Source organism: Dermacentor silvarum, chromosome 2 (genome assembly GCF_013339745.2).
Source record: "Dermacentor silvarum isolate Dsil-2018 chromosome 2, BIME_Dsil_1.4, whole genome shotgun sequence".
NCBI lineage: Eukaryota > Metazoa > Arthropoda > Arachnida > Ixodida > Ixodidae > Dermacentor > Dermacentor silvarum.
Window position 1 is genome coordinate 251,364,618 of NC_051155.1, and position 18,671 is coordinate 251,383,288.

At 40.5% G+C, this 18,671-nt stretch overlaps 1 protein-coding gene across 4 annotated transcripts in view; it reads left to right on the forward strand.

Moving 5' to 3' along the window:
- The window catches only part of LOC119443145 (band 4.1-like protein 4), a 132,835-nt gene that overhangs the window by 111,775 nt on the left and 2,389 nt on the right, over positions 1 to 18,671 (forward strand). For 3 of the 4 annotated variants that reach the window (XM_037708306.2, XM_037708304.2, XM_049662591.1), the window contains 19 exons: positions 414 to 501; positions 1,005 to 1,093; positions 1,199 to 1,262; positions 1,692 to 1,783; positions 1,872 to 1,940; positions 3,157 to 3,278; positions 3,558 to 3,636; positions 3,744 to 3,857; positions 4,083 to 4,193; positions 4,858 to 4,965; positions 5,925 to 6,005; positions 7,707 to 7,826; positions 9,751 to 9,816; positions 10,155 to 10,223; positions 10,887 to 10,955; positions 11,179 to 11,259; positions 11,702 to 11,998; positions 12,486 to 12,582; positions 12,911 to 12,984. In XM_037708306.2, the coding sequence (XP_037564234.1) occupies positions 414 to 501; positions 1,005 to 1,093; positions 1,199 to 1,262; positions 1,692 to 1,783; positions 1,872 to 1,940; positions 3,157 to 3,278; positions 3,558 to 3,636; positions 3,744 to 3,857; positions 4,083 to 4,193; positions 4,858 to 4,965; positions 5,925 to 6,005; positions 7,707 to 7,826; positions 9,751 to 9,816; positions 10,155 to 10,223; positions 10,887 to 10,955; positions 11,179 to 11,259; positions 11,702 to 11,998; positions 12,486 to 12,582; positions 12,911 to 12,984 (1,890 nt within the window). The remainder of the gene's footprint in view (positions 1 to 413; positions 502 to 1,004; positions 1,094 to 1,198; positions 1,263 to 1,691; positions 1,784 to 1,871; positions 1,941 to 3,156; positions 3,279 to 3,557; positions 3,637 to 3,743; positions 3,858 to 4,082; positions 4,194 to 4,857; positions 4,966 to 5,924; positions 6,006 to 7,706; positions 7,827 to 9,750; positions 9,817 to 10,154; positions 10,224 to 10,886; positions 10,956 to 11,178; positions 11,260 to 11,701; positions 11,999 to 12,485; positions 12,583 to 12,910; positions 12,985 to 18,671) is intronic. The other variant, XM_037708305.2, reaches the window with a different exon arrangement.

The window sequence follows — 18,671 nt, forward strand, 5'->3', positions numbered from 1 at the left end:
AATCTGCAACAATTTCAAAATTTGATGGCATTGGTGTATAGCTAGCTGTTCAATGATTAGGCATGCTCCAGTTTGATTAAAAGATGTTCAATGTAATTCTTTAAATATGCTATTTCTGTGCCTTTTGCATCTCAGGAAAGAAGTCTGATATCAATGACTAAAACATTTTCTGCTTTACACTTATTACCGGATTTTTATATTGAGAGCAACCTGGGTATCACACTTGGCAGCAAATTTATTTTACATCATGCAATTTACAATAGTCAAGTAAGATGCATTAGAATAGTATTTTCATTGTGTCATGCAATCATTTTTATATCTTTGCTCATGTTCTTTTACAATGTTGCTGACTGAACGATAGTGCACGAAATAATTTTTTCAATATAATTATAAAACATGTTTATTTATGCCAGAGGCCAAGTACCAGCAGTTGCTGAAATGAATTTCCTTGACAAGGTCAAGTGGCTGGATATGTATGGTGTAGACCTACATCCTGTTATTGTGAGTCACATTTTTCTTTGTGCGATTTCATTCTGAAATTCCCCGCATCATATGAAACGTGATTTACACTGCATGTTCAAATATAAATTATTTGAAGTAATGAAATATGTATTGCAAACAAATAGTTTTTAAATCAATAAGTTAATTTATGGTTCTTGTGTTCACAGATTTTCTGTACATTTCTTCTTCAAAAATTATTCTCTTCATCAAAATATTGTTGCAGTTACTCTTTGCACTACTGCTACAGTTCACTTTGGATGTATCTAATTTTTTATATTTTTTTCTTTTGCTTACTGTTGTCATTTACTCCAAATTTGCAATATGTAATTTATTGTGTGCCATATATTTATCTTGTGCTAAATTGACTGAGTGAATAATATATAAAAACACTTTTATCGGTATAATACAACCATTGACGTTTTCTTTCATCAGCATTTCAGAAGAGATCTGCGCAATTTATTTTTCACTGTTGCATCAAGTACTGACTATTCTTTTTATTTTAGGGTGAAGACCACACAGAATACTTCCTAGGGCTGACCCCCAGTGGCGTCGTAGTGCTTAGGAATAAAACCAAAGTTAGCAACTACTACTGGTGAGCTTGACCCTGGTGCATAGGATGCATGGCGTGTCGTGCCTTATCATATTCAGAAGTTAAACTCTTGCATATGCTGTACTGTTCCTTTTATGATTGCTGCAGGCCACGCATCACCAAAGTCCATCACAAGGGCTGTTACTTCATGCTTCAAGTTCGTGACAAAGCAGTATGTAACGCCTCATATGCAACTCTGTTCTGCACACAAATTGAATTTTGTAGCAATTATGGTACATCAGTATTGCACTGTCTTTCACTGGCTGTGTCATTTGGTCATTGGAAATTGACATGTGATCTCGCAGCATTTCAGTCATGGCCTTCAGTGTCAGATTCACACCACGTCAGGAGAAGTAGCTCAAGGATGGAACGAACGAAGTGCGCAAATGTAGTGGATGACAGTTTGTCTTACTAAACTGCTCGTCCCATTCTTGTGCTGTTTCCTCATTTCTGGAACATGTATAAACCTGTCCAGATCAGCACCTGCCTGCAGTTCATTCATACCTAATTAGTCCCTAAAATTGAAAAGAGTTACGTGATAAGGAGGAGTTGACTGCAAATGACAACCGGATTTCTCCTTCTTTATTTCACCATTTGTTAGAATGATGACAGCACATATGGATTCGAGCTGGCCACAAAACAAGCGTGCAAGCACCTGTGGAGGTGCTGTGTTGATCACCATTCTTTCTTCAGGTAGTACTGCTAATTTTTTTTCTTCCTCAAACTTACAACACAGCTTATCGTGTACTTATGATCTGACGTGTTTTGCTTCCTCATCCAGGCTTACCCAGACTTCTGAAAATCCTATAGCGTCAAAGTATTTTGGATGGGGAGGAAAGCTCAGGGTCAGGTAAGCACCTGTTTATCTTTCTATTCATAAAACATAAATCACACAATTGTTATGTAAGACATTGATTATGAGAATGTACTTGTTAAGGAAGATCATTATTTATCAGGATATGAATGTATACAGATAGCATGTGCCATCTGCATAAATTAAAACACAAAAAAGTTGAAATGTTTAACTGTGTTTGCATGTTACCCAGTGTTTGTCACATAGGTACAACATAGGTACAATTCAGGATACAACATGTAGTCTTGGGTACACAGCCTTATCTTAGGCTAGCTGTATGTGCAGTGCACGATTGCACATTACACTCTGAAATGATCATCTGTAAAAGGTGTTCTGTTTAATCTGTTGCTGTTGGTGTGTCAGTTTGTTTGACAGTACAAGTAATATTATCAAGGTGGTATTGGTTTGTCAGTGGTCTTCTTTATTTTGTGCAAGTGAAGTGTGTATAGGCTGTGTCTCTGCATACTTTTATGAAAAAACACTGATGCCCTGCTATGGCTTATTTGTGCACATTATTATTTACTGAACTTGTAAATTCCTTTAATAGTATTGAACATCCAGGTGCCTGCCATGGTTAAGTTTCAGCAGCCCTGTATATCCATTTTTGCCCTGGAGAATTTTACAGATCAGCTTCTTCTGTCTCACTGATCATTAAGAAATTTCACACTTAATCTACTTGCTTGTTGCCAGTTCTAGAACAATAGGCCTGATTCATAATTTAATTTCAGATATTTCTTTGTGTCTTAGTTCTTTGTTGCACTGTAGGAACAACAAAATAAATAAATAGTTGTATTATCTTCTATCTGTATAAAAGTATCAAGTTGCATACAGTTCCAGCACTGGCATTTAGCATAAAGCATTTTTGGCATGGAACGTGACAGCTACAATGAGTGAAAAACATGTCATATGATCGGAACTGCAGATGATTCACGCTGTTTGTGTGATTTGTAAACAGCCAATGGAGTGACTGCCTAGTTGATAATGTGACAGCAAACTTCTATGTCTCCACATGTGCCTTTTAAATGCTGGTACCTCATCACTCTGTCTTATAGTGATCTACAAATCACCGACATCACAGTGGCAACATTTATATATGGCTGATTGTACACCCATGGTAAATGTGCTGCTGCCTGACTTTTCACTTATTAATTGCGAAAAATACCTTGTAGGAATTGGTGAGCAGCCTTTGCTTCCTCTACTTTTATCCATCCAGCACACGCAGAGAACGGCCGAATCCAGCTAGCTTCAAGATACAACCTCGACAGCAGCCAGCATTTGTACGAGTGCCAAGCAGGCGATACCAGAGACGACTCGGACAGCCCGACGGTGCTGACGGTATTACCACTTCGCGTATTAGATTTAAAATTCAAAGCTTTCAGGTTTAACATGGTTTTGTTAGACTTATTTGAACAACAACAACAACAACAACAACAACAACAACAACAACAACAACAACAACAACAACAACAACAACAACAACAATAATAATAATAATAATAATAATAATAATAATAATAATAATAATGAGTCCCAGGAGCCATTTTTTTCCCAGGAGCCAAAATTAATGAGAATAGGGTTAGCATCTGCTTAATTTGTGCATTTATATCTTTTCAGCAGGAACACAGCTCAGGGAACAAGAAAAACATGTGACTGACCACGGGAATGGAACCCACTGGGCTCACTCAGCTCTCTTGTAAGTCTTCAAATATCTTATATTTTCAGCGTGGAGTAAATAGCAGTCAGCACTTAACAGTTTTGCAGAAGGCCAAATAGCCAACACTATTGCTGTTTCTTTGACAGGTCACCATCATCTACGTCACTTCACCACAGTTCACCTGCACTTACCACTTCAACACCAGTAACTCCTGGAAACCAGTCATCTTCAGTGCCACCTTGGGAAGACCCAAAACAGAGGTACTATGGACACAAGCTTTAATAATGCAGTATATGCACGATATGGAGGCCTTTTTTGTGCACCACAAGACATGGAATTTTTATTAAAAAGCACGATTACAAATGCTGTTCATGCAAAAATTTAAAACCATGGATCAGTGCAGCCATCTGTTTTCCAGAGATGTCCAGTTTAGCTTTTTGTTTGGCTTTAATTGGTTAATGAAATACCGCACTCCTTATTGCCAGGGGCCTCTACTCAAGTTCAACAAACCCTTCGCCACGGTCTGTTCGAAGCTCTGGGTCCAGGCACTCTCACTGCCGGTCATCATCCAATGAGGGAGACTGCAGACGACGGCGGTAGGTGGAACAGGGTTTTTGCATACTGTGTTCTGCATATTTGCCATGTTACTGAAGTTATATTGTATAATCAAATATTGTCAACAGAATAAAAACAGAAAAATCTAACTTGGTTAATTAAGCAGCTATCATTTCTTGGTACATTTCTTAAAAAGGTCATTGTAACCTTGCAAAGTAATTCTAGATGTAATGTTAAAAGAGATGGAAGGACTGCAGTGTTGCTTAGAAATCAATCCAGGTGAAAGTGGCTTGAAAGCTGCAAACCAGATTGATCGACCTGTATTTAAGCTTCTGTTGTTGTCATTCAGCGGCATTGTCCAAGCTAGTGAAGTGCTGTTGTATTTTCCACTGTAGCTTTGCTTTAACATATTGCAGTTTTTTACTTTACATATCAGCTTGGAGGCAGAAAAAGACCTATGTATTTCAGCAGCGCTTACAGCAATAATTGTTTCATTTCTTTTGGGCTGATTTTATAGATGATATATAAATGACCAAACAAATTTCTGAAAAGGTTGAACAGCTGTTACACTAATTTTCATTGTAATTCTGACTGACTTGGCATTTATTCTGTGTTTTTTTTTTTTTTTTTTGATGTGGCAGTGTGCCCAGGCCAGACTTTTTTGAACAAAAGAAAATTGCCATGTCATCTCTTATCTTTTTGCAGGCATCATAGCCGACGAGGTTCAGATAATGAAAGCGAAGTGTCTAAGTCCTCACGAGGTTCTCGAGGATCCAAATGCTCACGAGCAAGCAGTGGAGGTTGCCGGCACAGGTAATCAATATATACACTCTGCTACTGCAGTAGAATTCCAGATTGGTGAAACATCTCTGCTTCTTGGCAAAGTTGCCAGGCCACCGAGCTTTTGACCGTATCTCTGTAGCGCTGTGAGGTAGACCTTGTTCTGCACTCCTGGTGCCAGTGTAGGTGGTGAGGATGAGAATTCTCATCACCATCAAGAGACTTAGAGTACAGCAGGTAGAATATGAACTACGCTGTACAGCATGGAGGCACGTCTGTTCATGTGCCCAGTGGCCTGGTGATTTTACCAAGTAAGCAAAACTAACTGTAGAATATGTGCATGTCCTTATAATAGTTGTGCAATCCTGGTTTTTCACTTCCTTGGGCCTTGAAAATCCTCTAATAATTCTGCAATACTCTTACTTTCAATCAAGAAAAGTTATGGCATTTGATTCTGAAATGTAGTTGGTAGCCATCATCATCATCATCATCACCATCATCATCAGCCTATATTTTATGTCCACTGCAGGATGAAGGCCTCTCCCTGCGATCTCCAATTACCCCTGTCAAACGGGGATAGCCGATATTCTAGTTGACATTAAGTGGAAGGAATGGAGCTGGGCAGGCCATGTAATGTGTAGGATGGATAACCGATGGACCATTAGGGTTACAGAATGGGTACCAAGAAAAGGGAAGCGCAGTCGAGGTCGGCAGAAAACCAGATGGGGTGATAAGGTTAGGAAATTTGCAGACGCAAGTTGGAACACGCTAGCGCAAGACAGGGGTTGGTAGCCATAACTGGGGCTTATTTTTGATAGTCTGCAAGTGTTGAGTGTGCAAGTGCAAGTGCAGTGTCTGCAAGTGTGAGGTCATGAACAGGTTTTAGCCAGCTCTGCATGGTTGATGAATAATTGCTTTTGATCTTGTCTTCATGATGTGATATTGGGTGCAATCTTCTTATATTATTATCTTGACCAATTAATTGCCTTCAGCTGCCATTCAAGAGACAGTGGCAGCGAGTCAGACCACCATCACCACCACAGGCACAAGCATCGGCATCACAGGAGGCATAGGTGGGTTGCGACCAACTCTCGAGGTTCTATTCACAAAGCAGTTTTTTGGCCATAGTTCAGCACTGCATAGTTCAAAATATTCAGTGAATGAAGTCTGTCTTAAGTGTTTAGCAGAAACATATGCTTTGGTGGACAAGAGGTAATGGGACTGAGGGTGTGAAGGTTTTGCATCAACTACCCAATATAGAACAAGATGGGCAAGAGCACTAAAACATGTACTGACAGATTGATTATAATGTATTGGCAAACTGTAGCTTTGTTACAAATTTCATTGCAGATGTAAACATCTGTCACTTGCATCGAGGAGCTGCTGTTCAGCGCAGCATCTTCATGCTCTCCCACAATGGCAGCAAAGGCTAAACTGTATCATAAGATTAGATAGGCACATTGCGCCTTTTTCCAGTTGCTTATGGCAGGCATACAGTGTACTGTAGTGACCGTAGCATTGAATACCAGCAATTCTTTAGTGCCATCTTTCCATGTCTCTCACTTGCCAGTGGTCACACTACTGAAACTTACATTTCCACCCTAGCTGCATAATGGCAGGTAAATGTGGCACATCTAGTGAAGAGTGACCAAGGCTGGCTAGATGACGTAATGCTCTCTCTCATAGTTTATTTTCTCCATCCATGATCAACACAGATGATCAATGAACCATTCGTCTTCCAGTACAAAGGGCCATCATGTGTAATGCCATGTGCCATCATGTGTTAGCATGCCTCCAATTTCCCTGGCCAGTAAAGGAATTGGCTGTCTCTGTGGTTGAGTGACAGGACCTCTTGTTGTCTGTTCTTTGATGTCTTCTTTATGCTAGTGTGAATTTTTTTGCCATTTTTCTTTTTATTTTTTTCTTCATATCCTACTTTCTCAAGTGTTTTTACTGTAGCCACACTGTATCGTGGTGCTTTTAGTGCTGTGTCCTATGCGCTTCTTTATGTTCTTTTTTGCACTGTTTTGAAAACATAAAACGAGAATGAAATAGTTTGTTAGAAATACATGAGGATGGGAACAAGTAACTGGAGAGGGGGAACGTGGTAGATTGCTATTCATTTGTGTGCCTGAGCAATTTAGGTAGTGTGCTAAATAAACTGCAAGATACGAGAGTTTGCACTCTTACCTCCTTACACAGTACTGAGTATGCTGGATAGTACTGAGTACACATTTTTGCACAATTAATTCTGTACCCGTCATCTTTAATGAGAGACCATGTCGAAATAAGTGGGTGTAAGTGAGTATGTTCAGTACATATTTGGTGCTTTGTGTCATTAGTGAATGAAGTAAAGGTGATTTAAATAGACTGGAACTACCAAAGGCTGAAATCCCGCGCTGAACTGAGGAATGATTCTATTGTTGATGGGTATTGTTTCAAATGAAGATGTGCAGTGAGCCATTCACGCTTCCCACGAAGAAGAGCTGCTTGTATGTGACAACTACGCATCTTGCTTGAAGACAGTGCTATGCTGCAGTGGAAGTGATACATAACAAACTACACTTGGCCAGTAGCATTTTTGACATCTCTTGTTAACTGCCTCCCATTCATGCTGGTGCACTGCAACTAATAGGTTCAAGTGTCTATGAAATCTATTCATGTGCAATACTGTCATCTTGTGTATGCTATTGCAAGCAATAACAATATTGCTCAGTATAGGTGAACTGCTACACATTATAGCTAATTTTGCATGTACACATCAATGCTTGCAGGTCGTATGAGCTGATTGATTCTGAAGCCCAGTGGAAAGAAGTCCAGAAGCAGCAGCAAGCTAGTGTCCTTAAACAACCACAGAGTGCTGTTGTGCGGGACCTGTCGGGAAGGAAAAGTGGGTAAGAGACCACAGCATGATATTCCGCTTGGCCCACATGCACTGAAGTAAAGGAAAGATACAAACATTCTAAAAATGTGCTAGGCAAAGATTGACTCCAATCTTTGCCTACCACATTTTTAGTGTCTTAGATTGTAGTTAATGAACTAGTATTACAGCCTTGCTCGAGCAAGGCTGTAATAATTCATTAACTGAGAATATGCGTCTGCAGGAAAAATGTTGAAAAGTTCCATTGTTCTTGAACTGCATCAGGATATGAATATTATGCGTAAATTCATTATTTGTCATTGTGATTAGCATGACTCCAGCTTCGAAGTTTATTTATTGTTTCAGTTATTTAAAAGGAAGCTATGTTTATAAATATTGGAAACAACACTACTTTTTCAGGATTTGTGTGAAGTCAGTATAAAATTAACTGTAGTTTATCAGTCCATTCATACATTTGTGCTGCACAGTGATTTGAATAACTCTCATATGCCTCGCTTCACAAGAGCGTGTCATGTGAGTTGTGGGCACTGTTGTGGCAAAAGTCGTGCTCGTGATCAGTGCTGGGCAGTATTGAAGATACATGTATCTTAGATACTATTTGGCTATCTTGTATCTGTATCATGATACGTCTGGCAAGACATGTGTCAGTATACATATTTCCGATACATGAAAGAATGTATCATGTACCTTAAGATACAAGATACTGATATCGCAACTGGTCGACAAGCAGAGCAGCGACTCCCATCAATTACAAAATCTACAAGCAGCAATAGCCGCTGACAGCGCAGTGTATAAAGAGCTTTCGTCTTAAGCAGCTAAAGCAACCCTAGTAAATTGTTTCAGAATGAAAATATTATACTTGGAGCAAGAAAGACAACAACTTTGAGATACTAAGAGACATTTCATTCAAATGAAACAGTACTTGTATAGACAAAATGTGGACTACCAGTGGAGAAAAATAACCAGAAAACTGGCGCGAAAGTATACAGGCCACAGTATTAGTGAGACAAAAAAGAACATGAAAGTTAATGTTAGCCAGGCAGAGTGCGAGCATTGGTCAGAGAAGATGGAAGAAAAGAAATCAATTGCATTCTATAGACTAGGGAAGAAAGAGATCAGGAAGGAAATGTTCTATGATAACTCAAGAGGCAGTGCACTTCTTTTTGAGGCTAAGTTGGGCTGACTGAGAACGCGAAGTTATAACAGGAGATTTACTCAAGAAAATGACTTGTGTCTGGCATGCGGAAAAACTTTGACGTATCTTGTTGGAATGCCAGGGTGTACATCCAATAGTAAATAGAAATGGGGTCAGTCTTCAGGAAGCACCGAGTTTTAAAGACGATACCAAAGGGCGCAGTAAACGTAAGTAAGAGACGATTGGAGGATTGGTGGCGCATAAGTAGAGAGAGAGACGTGGAATAAAAATATGTATGTAAGCGCAGAATAGAGCAATTATATACAGAAACAGGTACAAATGAGCAACATTTGACATTAAAATAACATAAACAGTAGACTAGAGAATGGTGGCACAAGCCCCGTTTCAAATGGGATGACACTCCTAACCATCATCATCATCATGGGCTCAATCCAATAGCTGTTTCGGTTGGTGGTGATGTCCACCGCCGCACCTCCTCCAGTTTACACTGTGACTGCTGCGTGTGCCGCGCAGACCTGTGGCTTTTTTGAGTTAGACCGCTTGGCTATTTGTGACATACTCTGCCGTTGGTTGCCAGAAACCTTTCTCTGTGTAGACTAAGTGGAGTGTCTATTGTGCACATATCTTTTGCATCGCTTTGCAGAAGACTTCTTCAAATATCACATCATATGAGTTTATACACTGTGCAAACAGTGCTTTGCAGTGGCAGAAAAAAATCAAACAATATCTTGGCTGAAGTATTTCATAGAAATATGGCTATTTGCTTTGTTTTTGTCCTCAGGTACATCCAGTCAGGCATGGAAACTGAGTCAGAGGCCCAATATGCTCAGAGGAAAAAGCACAGGAGGTAATGTGAAAAATATATTGCTTCATTATTTTAAAGTTGCATGTCTTAAGACAATTTAGCATAATGGCCTGTTCAGAAATTTGGCAACATGCATTCTTTTAAAACATACAAGGCTTTTGATGTCCATGAGCCAGCAAACAGATGACGTTGCTTCTGCATTACCTGCACAAGTTTCTTCTCATCCAATATCCCACTATCACCACTGTCATCATAAACAATAAGCTCGGGCACTTGTGCCATTGCTTCAGGTGTGGGGTCCTCATTTCTGCCAACGATACTTACTATTCTTTATAAAACTTTATAAAGTGCTCACCACGGTTACTTCTTCTTTATTCCAGGCATCGCTCTCGCTCCAAGTCGCCAGATGTCAAAAGGTCCATTCCCAATGATGTGAAAAAGCACATCGAGTGAGTGATTCAGTCTACTTGTCTTGAAACTCCTCCATCAACTTCTGTAGAGGAGTGAAGATTAATATTCAAGCAATACTAGAGTGCTCAGCAGACCAAGTGTCAGGAGAGTGGGGTGAAAGTCACCATGTGGGTGATTGCACGTGGACATTTTTGACGCAGTTGACTTGCTTTAATGTAAACGTCAGTGTACTGCACACTTTCACTTAAATGATAAATAAGATAGTTCAAAACAGCATTGCGAGTTATATTACAAACGTACGTGTACACATGACAATTTTATGCATTCAAAACAGTATTATGACTCCATAGCAGATAGGAAGGAAGGATGCCTTACACTTAATGAGGAGTATCATGTGTGCCTTTCAATTAACACAGTAACATAGCCTTTCAATTGTACTGAGGCAATTAGCATTGTTTGCCTACCTTAGCCATTTTGAGTCTATTTATAGCCATTCTAGACATGAGAGCCTTGCTTCAATATGCACAAAGATTTATGCTCAGTGTTAACTATAATTCTGAATGAGCCAAGTGTCAATTATCATGAGTAGATGACATCATGTCATTTGTCTGTATACTCAACATCTGTGAACAAAATAGCTGAAGAATTTTAAATGTCAATAAGTATATTAATTTTTGTGCCTGCATTTATGCCATGTGCAGGTATCACTTAATTGATCCAGTTACACTTACTGAGGAGGAGAAGAAGGACATCAAGTACACCAAAGTGGAGTGAGCATTGCATTATTTGCTTCATTTTTCTTCTCACAATTAATAAGCTCGTTTGGAGTATTGCGCACAACAGTACTCTCTTACACAGAATGCATCTTTCATGCATATATATATATATATATTTTTTTTTGCACAACTTGTGTTGCAATACATGCTTTGTCTTGGGCTGACACATTTGTTTCTGAATTCAAGATGTCCCTATTTTTTCCCATGTTTAAAACAGAACTGACTCCAGGCTCTTCAAGATTCGTTACTCACCCACTGCAGGCCGGCCAAACTACAGAATGGCCAAGATTTCCTCCAGGTAGTCGACATTTGCTGCATAGTACATTCTCTCTCTCAATCACTTTGCTGGTAACAAAGAAAACCTAGAGCAGTGCAGCAATATCTGTGCTTCTGGTAGCGACGGCAGTAATGTCATTCCTTAATGCTTCCCAGTATTTTAGAAAGGTCCATACGAGGCAGTAACGTCAGGCAGTGGTTAAGTGTGATGACCGGATGTGGGCTGGCCATAGTCCCAACTTTCATAAGCTGCTGGAATGCTGCTCAGAAACTATTAAAGCATTGTTAGAGTTCATACGTGCATAGCTTGTGCATGCCGAGTTTTGTTTTGAGAATTTGGACATTTCTGCTAAACAAATTGTACACAAACCATTCTTATATTTTTTTTTTACACTGCATATGTAACAGTCTAAGTAACAAGCTTGTTCTCGAACATACTGATGTCAAGGTTAAATTCTGCTCAGCCGTGCAGCCAAGGAAAACAAGAATGGCCAAGAGGAAGAAGACGGACCTCCTCCACCCTATTCAACATTGCATTCATCTCCTGCTGCACGGGTGGCCGGAGCCACCTCCATCAAAATCCCATTGGACTTGCCGTCCGCATCAGGACCTTATGAGCCATCACCCAAGATGACGAGGGACACATTTCCGCGCCCCTTGATGACTCCAGTGTCGATGTCAAATGGATCACCACTCATCAACTCCGGTGTGGCTGCTAGAGCTCCCACTAGCAATGGAAAGCTGCCAGTCTTCACATCGAGGTTTGTATTTTCTTTGCCCACATTAGTTTATGGCACATAGACATTGCTGTCTTATTTGCACCTTCATTCAGTTATCATGTCATGATGGAAGAGTATCCAGCCCGATTGCTTAAGTGAGTTACAATTGGAAAGCTCCTTGCACTCCTTTACTACGCAATGCCTTCATAGCTGCTAGCATCTCTACTGAATTGAACACCTTTTTATAATCTAAAAAAGCCACATAGAGAGGTTGGTTATACTCTGCATAGTATTTCTCAACTACCTGATTGATTACTGATTTACGAGATGTCAAACACCTGTCAAGTTAAACACTTTGCACACTTTGATGTCTACACTAATTTTTATGTTTGCAATAACTGATGTACTTTTTGATTTTAGGTGGCAAGAAACTGAATTAGTGCATGTACTTATTTTTTAATAGTCATGTGCTTTTGCTTTTGCACTGCACAATAATGTATCGAATCTTGCTTTAATTTATTTTCATTAGAGCATCTTCCACAAGCAATCTCCTGGCACCCACAACAACCATGTCGTCTTGCATGACAACCTTGGCTAATGGTGGCATCTCCTACAAGTCATTTGCAGTAAGCATCTTTTTTTTTTTTTTTGCATTCAGATTTTAGAGGACAGTGTATTCCAACTATCACACTGGCTTTTTACTTTTGGCAAGCTTTTACTCGCAAGTGTTGAAAGCACTTTCAAAATGTGAAGTTCCTATGGAGCAAAGAATGTTTCTAAGAGACACAAAGTTCACATTAGTGAATGCATGGAATTTCGCAAGGAAAGTATGGATTGACAAACTTTAATGCCCACCGAGGCACCTGCAACACTGACCACTGAGCTAGTAATACTCTTCCAAGTCATATAAACACAGCAGTGAATTGAAAACTATGATGCCACTATTGGTTACAGGAATCTCCGCAGGCAGCATTGAATGGAAGTCCTCGATTGACATCTCTAGCGCCACACCTAATGGCTTCCACAAGGTTTGCAGAACTTTTATTTCTATTTTTCAGCACCTGGCGTAATGCATGATTTCAAATTATGTAGTAATGAGAACACAATTTAAACAAAACAGTATGTGTTTGTATATCGTCAAGTAAAGTGTGCCAAAGCAGTATGCAGTGTTGACGATCAGGTGTTCACATACTATATCATTATAAATTAAAATGCAGAAAAGTCAAATCACACTGAATGTCCATCTGTGCATTCTTGTTCGCTAAATTTGCAAATTTAGTTTTGTAGCTGTCGAATGCTCAATGACCAATTGCAAAGCTATTTCACATTGCACTATAAAAGGATAGTAAAGAAAAATATTAAGTTCAATTAGATCGCTAGATTATCTGTCTAGAAGTCTATCACCATTTTCTGCACACCAATATATGACTTTGCTGCATAGAAAATTTGCCACTAATAGTCCCACTGCCGCTCTTCAATTTGAATTGCTTGCGCAAAAACTGAGAGTTGACGTAATCTCGACATCACCTTCTCCTCCGCCACTTTCTCCTGTGAATTAGCCACTGCTTTCTCAAGTCGCGTCAGTGGCGTTCCATGAATTGCCCATCTCGCTCTAAATATTTCACCTCCCGCTTGCCTCCCCACTCTCTCACTACACGCAGTGTGGGTGCTCTCTTCTTTTGTTTCTCACTCTTCACTTGTACACATCTTGTCTCTTGTTTCCCTGTTTTCCGGCGGCACCAGCCATCCGCAACGTTCACGTCACACGAGAAAGGTAGTAAAGTCCACAACAAGTGGCGCCACTCTGATTTTCCATCATAGTCAGTTTCTCGCTTACAAAAGCTCTGTTCTCACTACAAATTACGAATTTGTCATTGCAGATGCCTAATCTTTCAATTTAGCTCAACTTAATATTTTCCTTTAGTGTCCCTTTAAAGCAATCTACATTGTACATTTTCCAATTCGCACTTCAGCTTGTGGCAGTGGTAAGTATGGGCAGATGACAACATAAATTAGACAGTATGGTAACATTGGAAAGGTTTTGAGGAAAGATGCTAAAGTTTGTCGGGATACACTGCAGAATAACTGATCAAAGGTGACAATGCGGACAGACACAAATGTTGTGACAATATACAAAAATTTCGTGCATTAGTTAATCTATTTCTTGGAAGACAACTTACAGTTGCAGACAAATTGTTTTAAATTGCAGAGCCTTTGTAGCATGCAAAAGAATGCTGGATTGGAGAAAGCTGTGCATCTGCCTACGTCTTCTTGTTGTCATATCTGGTGCACATGTATCAGGGGCGTAGCCAGGGGGGGGGGGGGGCTGATGGGGCCTCAGCCCCCCCCCCCCCTCCCCCTAAATTTTTTCGTGGTGTCATGCACCGCCGACCAAAACAACCACCGGCGCCGGGAATCATTCTGTATTTTGTCTGCAATATCTTTTTGATGCTCGAAAAGACATTTTGGCGCGAAAATTGCGCACTCGGGCTGGATTTCATGGCAACGCCCATGCACCTGGAGTCACGTAGCGCAAGGAGCCCCAGCTGAGCACAAAGTTTCAAGGGCTTTTCGATAGCGAGCGGGCGCGTTGCGGCATCTCGCAGCGGCCCCGGAATCTATGGAGCGCATGGATTTCAATTCCGAAACTTGATGGGTATAAAGTTCTCATAAACTTTTGATGCGAAAGGTGCACTGACATTTCCAAAGGCGTGCTTCCGATTTTTAATTCTGGAACTTCATGGGTTTAATGTTTTTATAAACTTGGGCCAACATGCGTGCACTCGAACCTGCGTGTACAAGCCGTTCCAGAAATGGAAGCACGCGCTCGCAATCTTCCACACATACGAAAATATTAAATATCACCGTGACTGTCAGCTGGCATCTGATAATTTCCTCCAAACATTTTCAGGAAACGTGCCCAATGTGATCTATCAGCTGGACCAGGGCAGGCAAAGTAATATAAGAGAAAACAGAAGAAAGTTAACGGCTTATTAAATTTGAGACCGTTATTTTTTGCGGGCGGTAAGGTCTGGCTCTTCGTGGCGATAGGGACACTGGTCCTATGGATTTAAGCAAAACCCCTGCTGAAAATACTGGTATTTCCAGAGCGAAGCTTCTTCACATGCGAGCTGATTGTGGAGATACATATATGAAGAGCCATTTGGAAAGTTGCCCCAGTAATGCCTTGTATTTAAACCAGATGTACAAAAACAAGTTATAGAAATTTGTGGTGAAATTATCAAAGAAAGCCTAGATGCAAAAGTGAACACTGCAGGCTGCTTCTCCGCACTTCCTGACGAAACGACGGATATTGCTGGAATCGAACAGCTTACTGTTTGTGCAAGGTACCTAAACAAGGATGTCAACAATATCGAAGAAGTGTTTTAGATTTTAGCACAGGAATTGATGCCCTCTCTCATTGAGACTGCAGGTTATATGAACATGTGTACAAACTGCTGCAGATTCTAGTCACCCTTCCAGTGCCACTGCCAGTGCAGAGAGATTTTCAAACATGAGATTACTAAAGAACTACTTGCGCTCTACAATGTCTGAGAAACGCATGGTTATGCTGGCGCTTCTATACGCCCGCAGAGACGTCGCCATCAACATGTCCAAGTTATTGAACGCTTCGCTAAACTTCCCCGCCGAGTGAAGTTTATCGTTTAGATAGCGAAGCAGCAAAAATAAATGCATGTAAAGATATCTGTTCCTTCACATTCCTATATAAGCTCGTAATTATGTAAACGTATGACAGTTCATTAGCTTTTCAAACCACAGAAATTTTCACCGTTTATTGTAACAGCATCAAGATCATAATTATCACGCGAATACAAAAATTACGAGAATACCAATAACCAATTTTGACCGACCTTGCTCATTGAAAGCCCGGCCCACGCAGCGTTTCCCAAAAACGCACTCGGATGTTGGGTAAATCAACTTGCCGCATTATCTGTGGCTTTCGTTTGCCCTTTTCTTTCCTTTTTAGCTACATGCTTTTACTTCTTTTTTAAAACGAAGCAATACCCTTCTTTGATTTTGGGTGCAGAATAATTGTTTCCGCTGTGCAGGCAGTTAAAATACGCATTTTTGTATTGATTTCTGCATTCTTTTTCTATTATTGCAGCCACATGGTGAAGTCGCGACCGCAGCATGACCCAATGCATATCACGATTTCTGCGATCATAGTTTTGTTCTTGCCTGGATCGTCTGTCTTTATACTCGTATGCGTGAAGTTTACTATCTGTGACTGCGCAACATGTTTATTTGTCTTGTTTGATGCATTATATACAGTGACATTTCCTTAGATCCGTAGATTTATTGGAGACTTATACGTATATTTAAATATCTTGTTGCGAGGTTTTGTGTATACAAGCAGTGAACTTGGTTTCCAGCGACACTTTCTTGCCGTTTATCTTGGCATTTGTATATTCCATTCTATCTTCGCATTTCTAATGTATATTTTGCGGAAGTTCTGCTTTTTATATGTACTCACTGTTGCGACTATAATTTCGGTGCAATTACTCACAATACACGACCGGTAACAGCTGCTCCTGCGCAATTCATTGCAATGAAGGACAGCGTCATTGAGATTTTTCCCTGGCCGTTGCATATGTACAAAAATGTAAACAAGGTTCGTGAATGACATAGATTCATCAAAATATTTGTCCTCAACTTGTTCATTTTATGGCCTTTACATTTTTCATATCAGCTGCATGCACTGCTTTGCTGGTTTCGAACTGATATAGTTCTAAAGTTCGCATGATATTTTGTTTACTTATTAAATGGACAAAAAAAAAATGCGGGAGCATTTATATCAGTTATTTCTGCCACAATTTTTGGGACATACGAATATATTCTTTTATGAAAAAATACGTATTTTACTTGTCTTGACAGTGTGTAGCATTCAATAATTTGTGTGCAGCATCTAATATACAATGGCATTGGTAATGGCAATGCAGTTATTATTCATGTATTTGATCCCTCGACAACTTCTATAAGGAGGAGGCTGCGCTGCTACTTGAGCCCCCCTTCCCCCCCCCCCCCCCGAACAAAATTTTAAGCTACACCACTGGCATGTATGCAACCATTGTGATGGCCGTTGCCACTTCGAACACCGCAGCAGCATAGATGCCTACAGTTTGAACCTATCATACTTTGTTGTCAGAATAATTTTGGCAACCGCAGCCGTGGCCTAGTTGTAGAGCACCCACCTTGGCTGCGGGAGGTTCGGGTTTGATTCCCACCGCCACCGGGCACCCACTGGTTCAAATGGGCACAAGTGTACCCCGGCCTAGCATTCGGCTTCTTTCAGGGGTAATATGCTTGGGAAAGGAGCCTGCGCCCTAAATTCCCATCAAAAGCATCGTGAATGTGTTTGCTGTCAGAATATTTCTGGCATATTGTATATCCATACTGCATGGATCTCAATTGTCTTGCTATGGTATACTATTGAACACGCAATCACTTTTTTTTATTGTGAAACATTTTTTAGCTACCTTCCCCGGTTTCTTAAATCATCATCGGGGCAGTCACGCCACATCAGCATCCGCCACAACAGGTTGTGTGATCAGGTGTTTTCACCGTGACATCATACACTTTCTCCTCTACGCCAAATAGCATTTAATATGACGCATTCTTTTGTCTCTTACCGGGTACATTGCAGTCACTTGGTAAATAGGCAGGTTCTGTCCTGGTGCACTTGAGGCCTTGTAAGTAAAAAGAATATTACATGCTCGATGGTACGTTTTGACTTGGCCTTCCCAGCACGAAAGTCAAATGCTCTGCCCATTAGGCCAAATCCATAGAACAGAAAAACAACCTTACTAGCCCTTCGCTCATGCAAGCTAGCGCTTCGAGACGCTTCGTATGGCATCGGAAAGCAACAATATCCTTATAGAAGTGAGAGTTCACCAGTTCCTTCTATCCTCCTGTTGTGACACCTATTGCTTCGAGACACCATGTGACATGGCACTGCCCTTCTGGATCCAGCCAAGTTTACCCAGTCCACTAACTTTGGAATTAGCTCAGGTTGTAACGGAACAGGTGCTAACACTGCTTTGCCGGAGTCAATGGATCAGCAGTCATTGTTGTCACCATCATAGTATTGTCGTCTTACTGCTTCATAGTAGAAAATTGCTTGCCTTACACAAACATATTGCCCCATCTGGCAACGTTTTGCAGGATCACAAATGAAGCTGGATAGCCAGCTTTCTGCAAAATGCTTCCCCTAAGATTGATTCCTGCAACGTGTGGAGTCTGCATAGTTTTTAAATACTATATTGTATATTTTGTTCTATATTAAAATTTGTGAGAAACTGCCTCCGGTTTGCGTTATGCATCGAGTTACTTCTAAATGCAGCAGGAAGCATGTTTGTGCATTGGCCAAGTGGTCATAACACTGGTTTCTGATAAAATGGTCTGCTTAAAATAGCAGGCATCATTGTGTAACCATCCATAAACTTTGCGAGGCATGCAATCAGGAGAGATTATGAAGCTAGGCTAGGTTCTAGGTTTGTAGTCGACATGGTGAACAACAGGACAAAATGTATAGATGCGACATAGTGCCATCGCCCTGTCCTCACTTCATTGCTCACTATGTTGCACAGAGCAGCAAGAAATGTGCAGTGATGTTCACTTTCTGTAACACTGCATAACAACATGTGACATGCCATCACTTCTGCATACACGCTGTTCACACACCAGGACATCACAT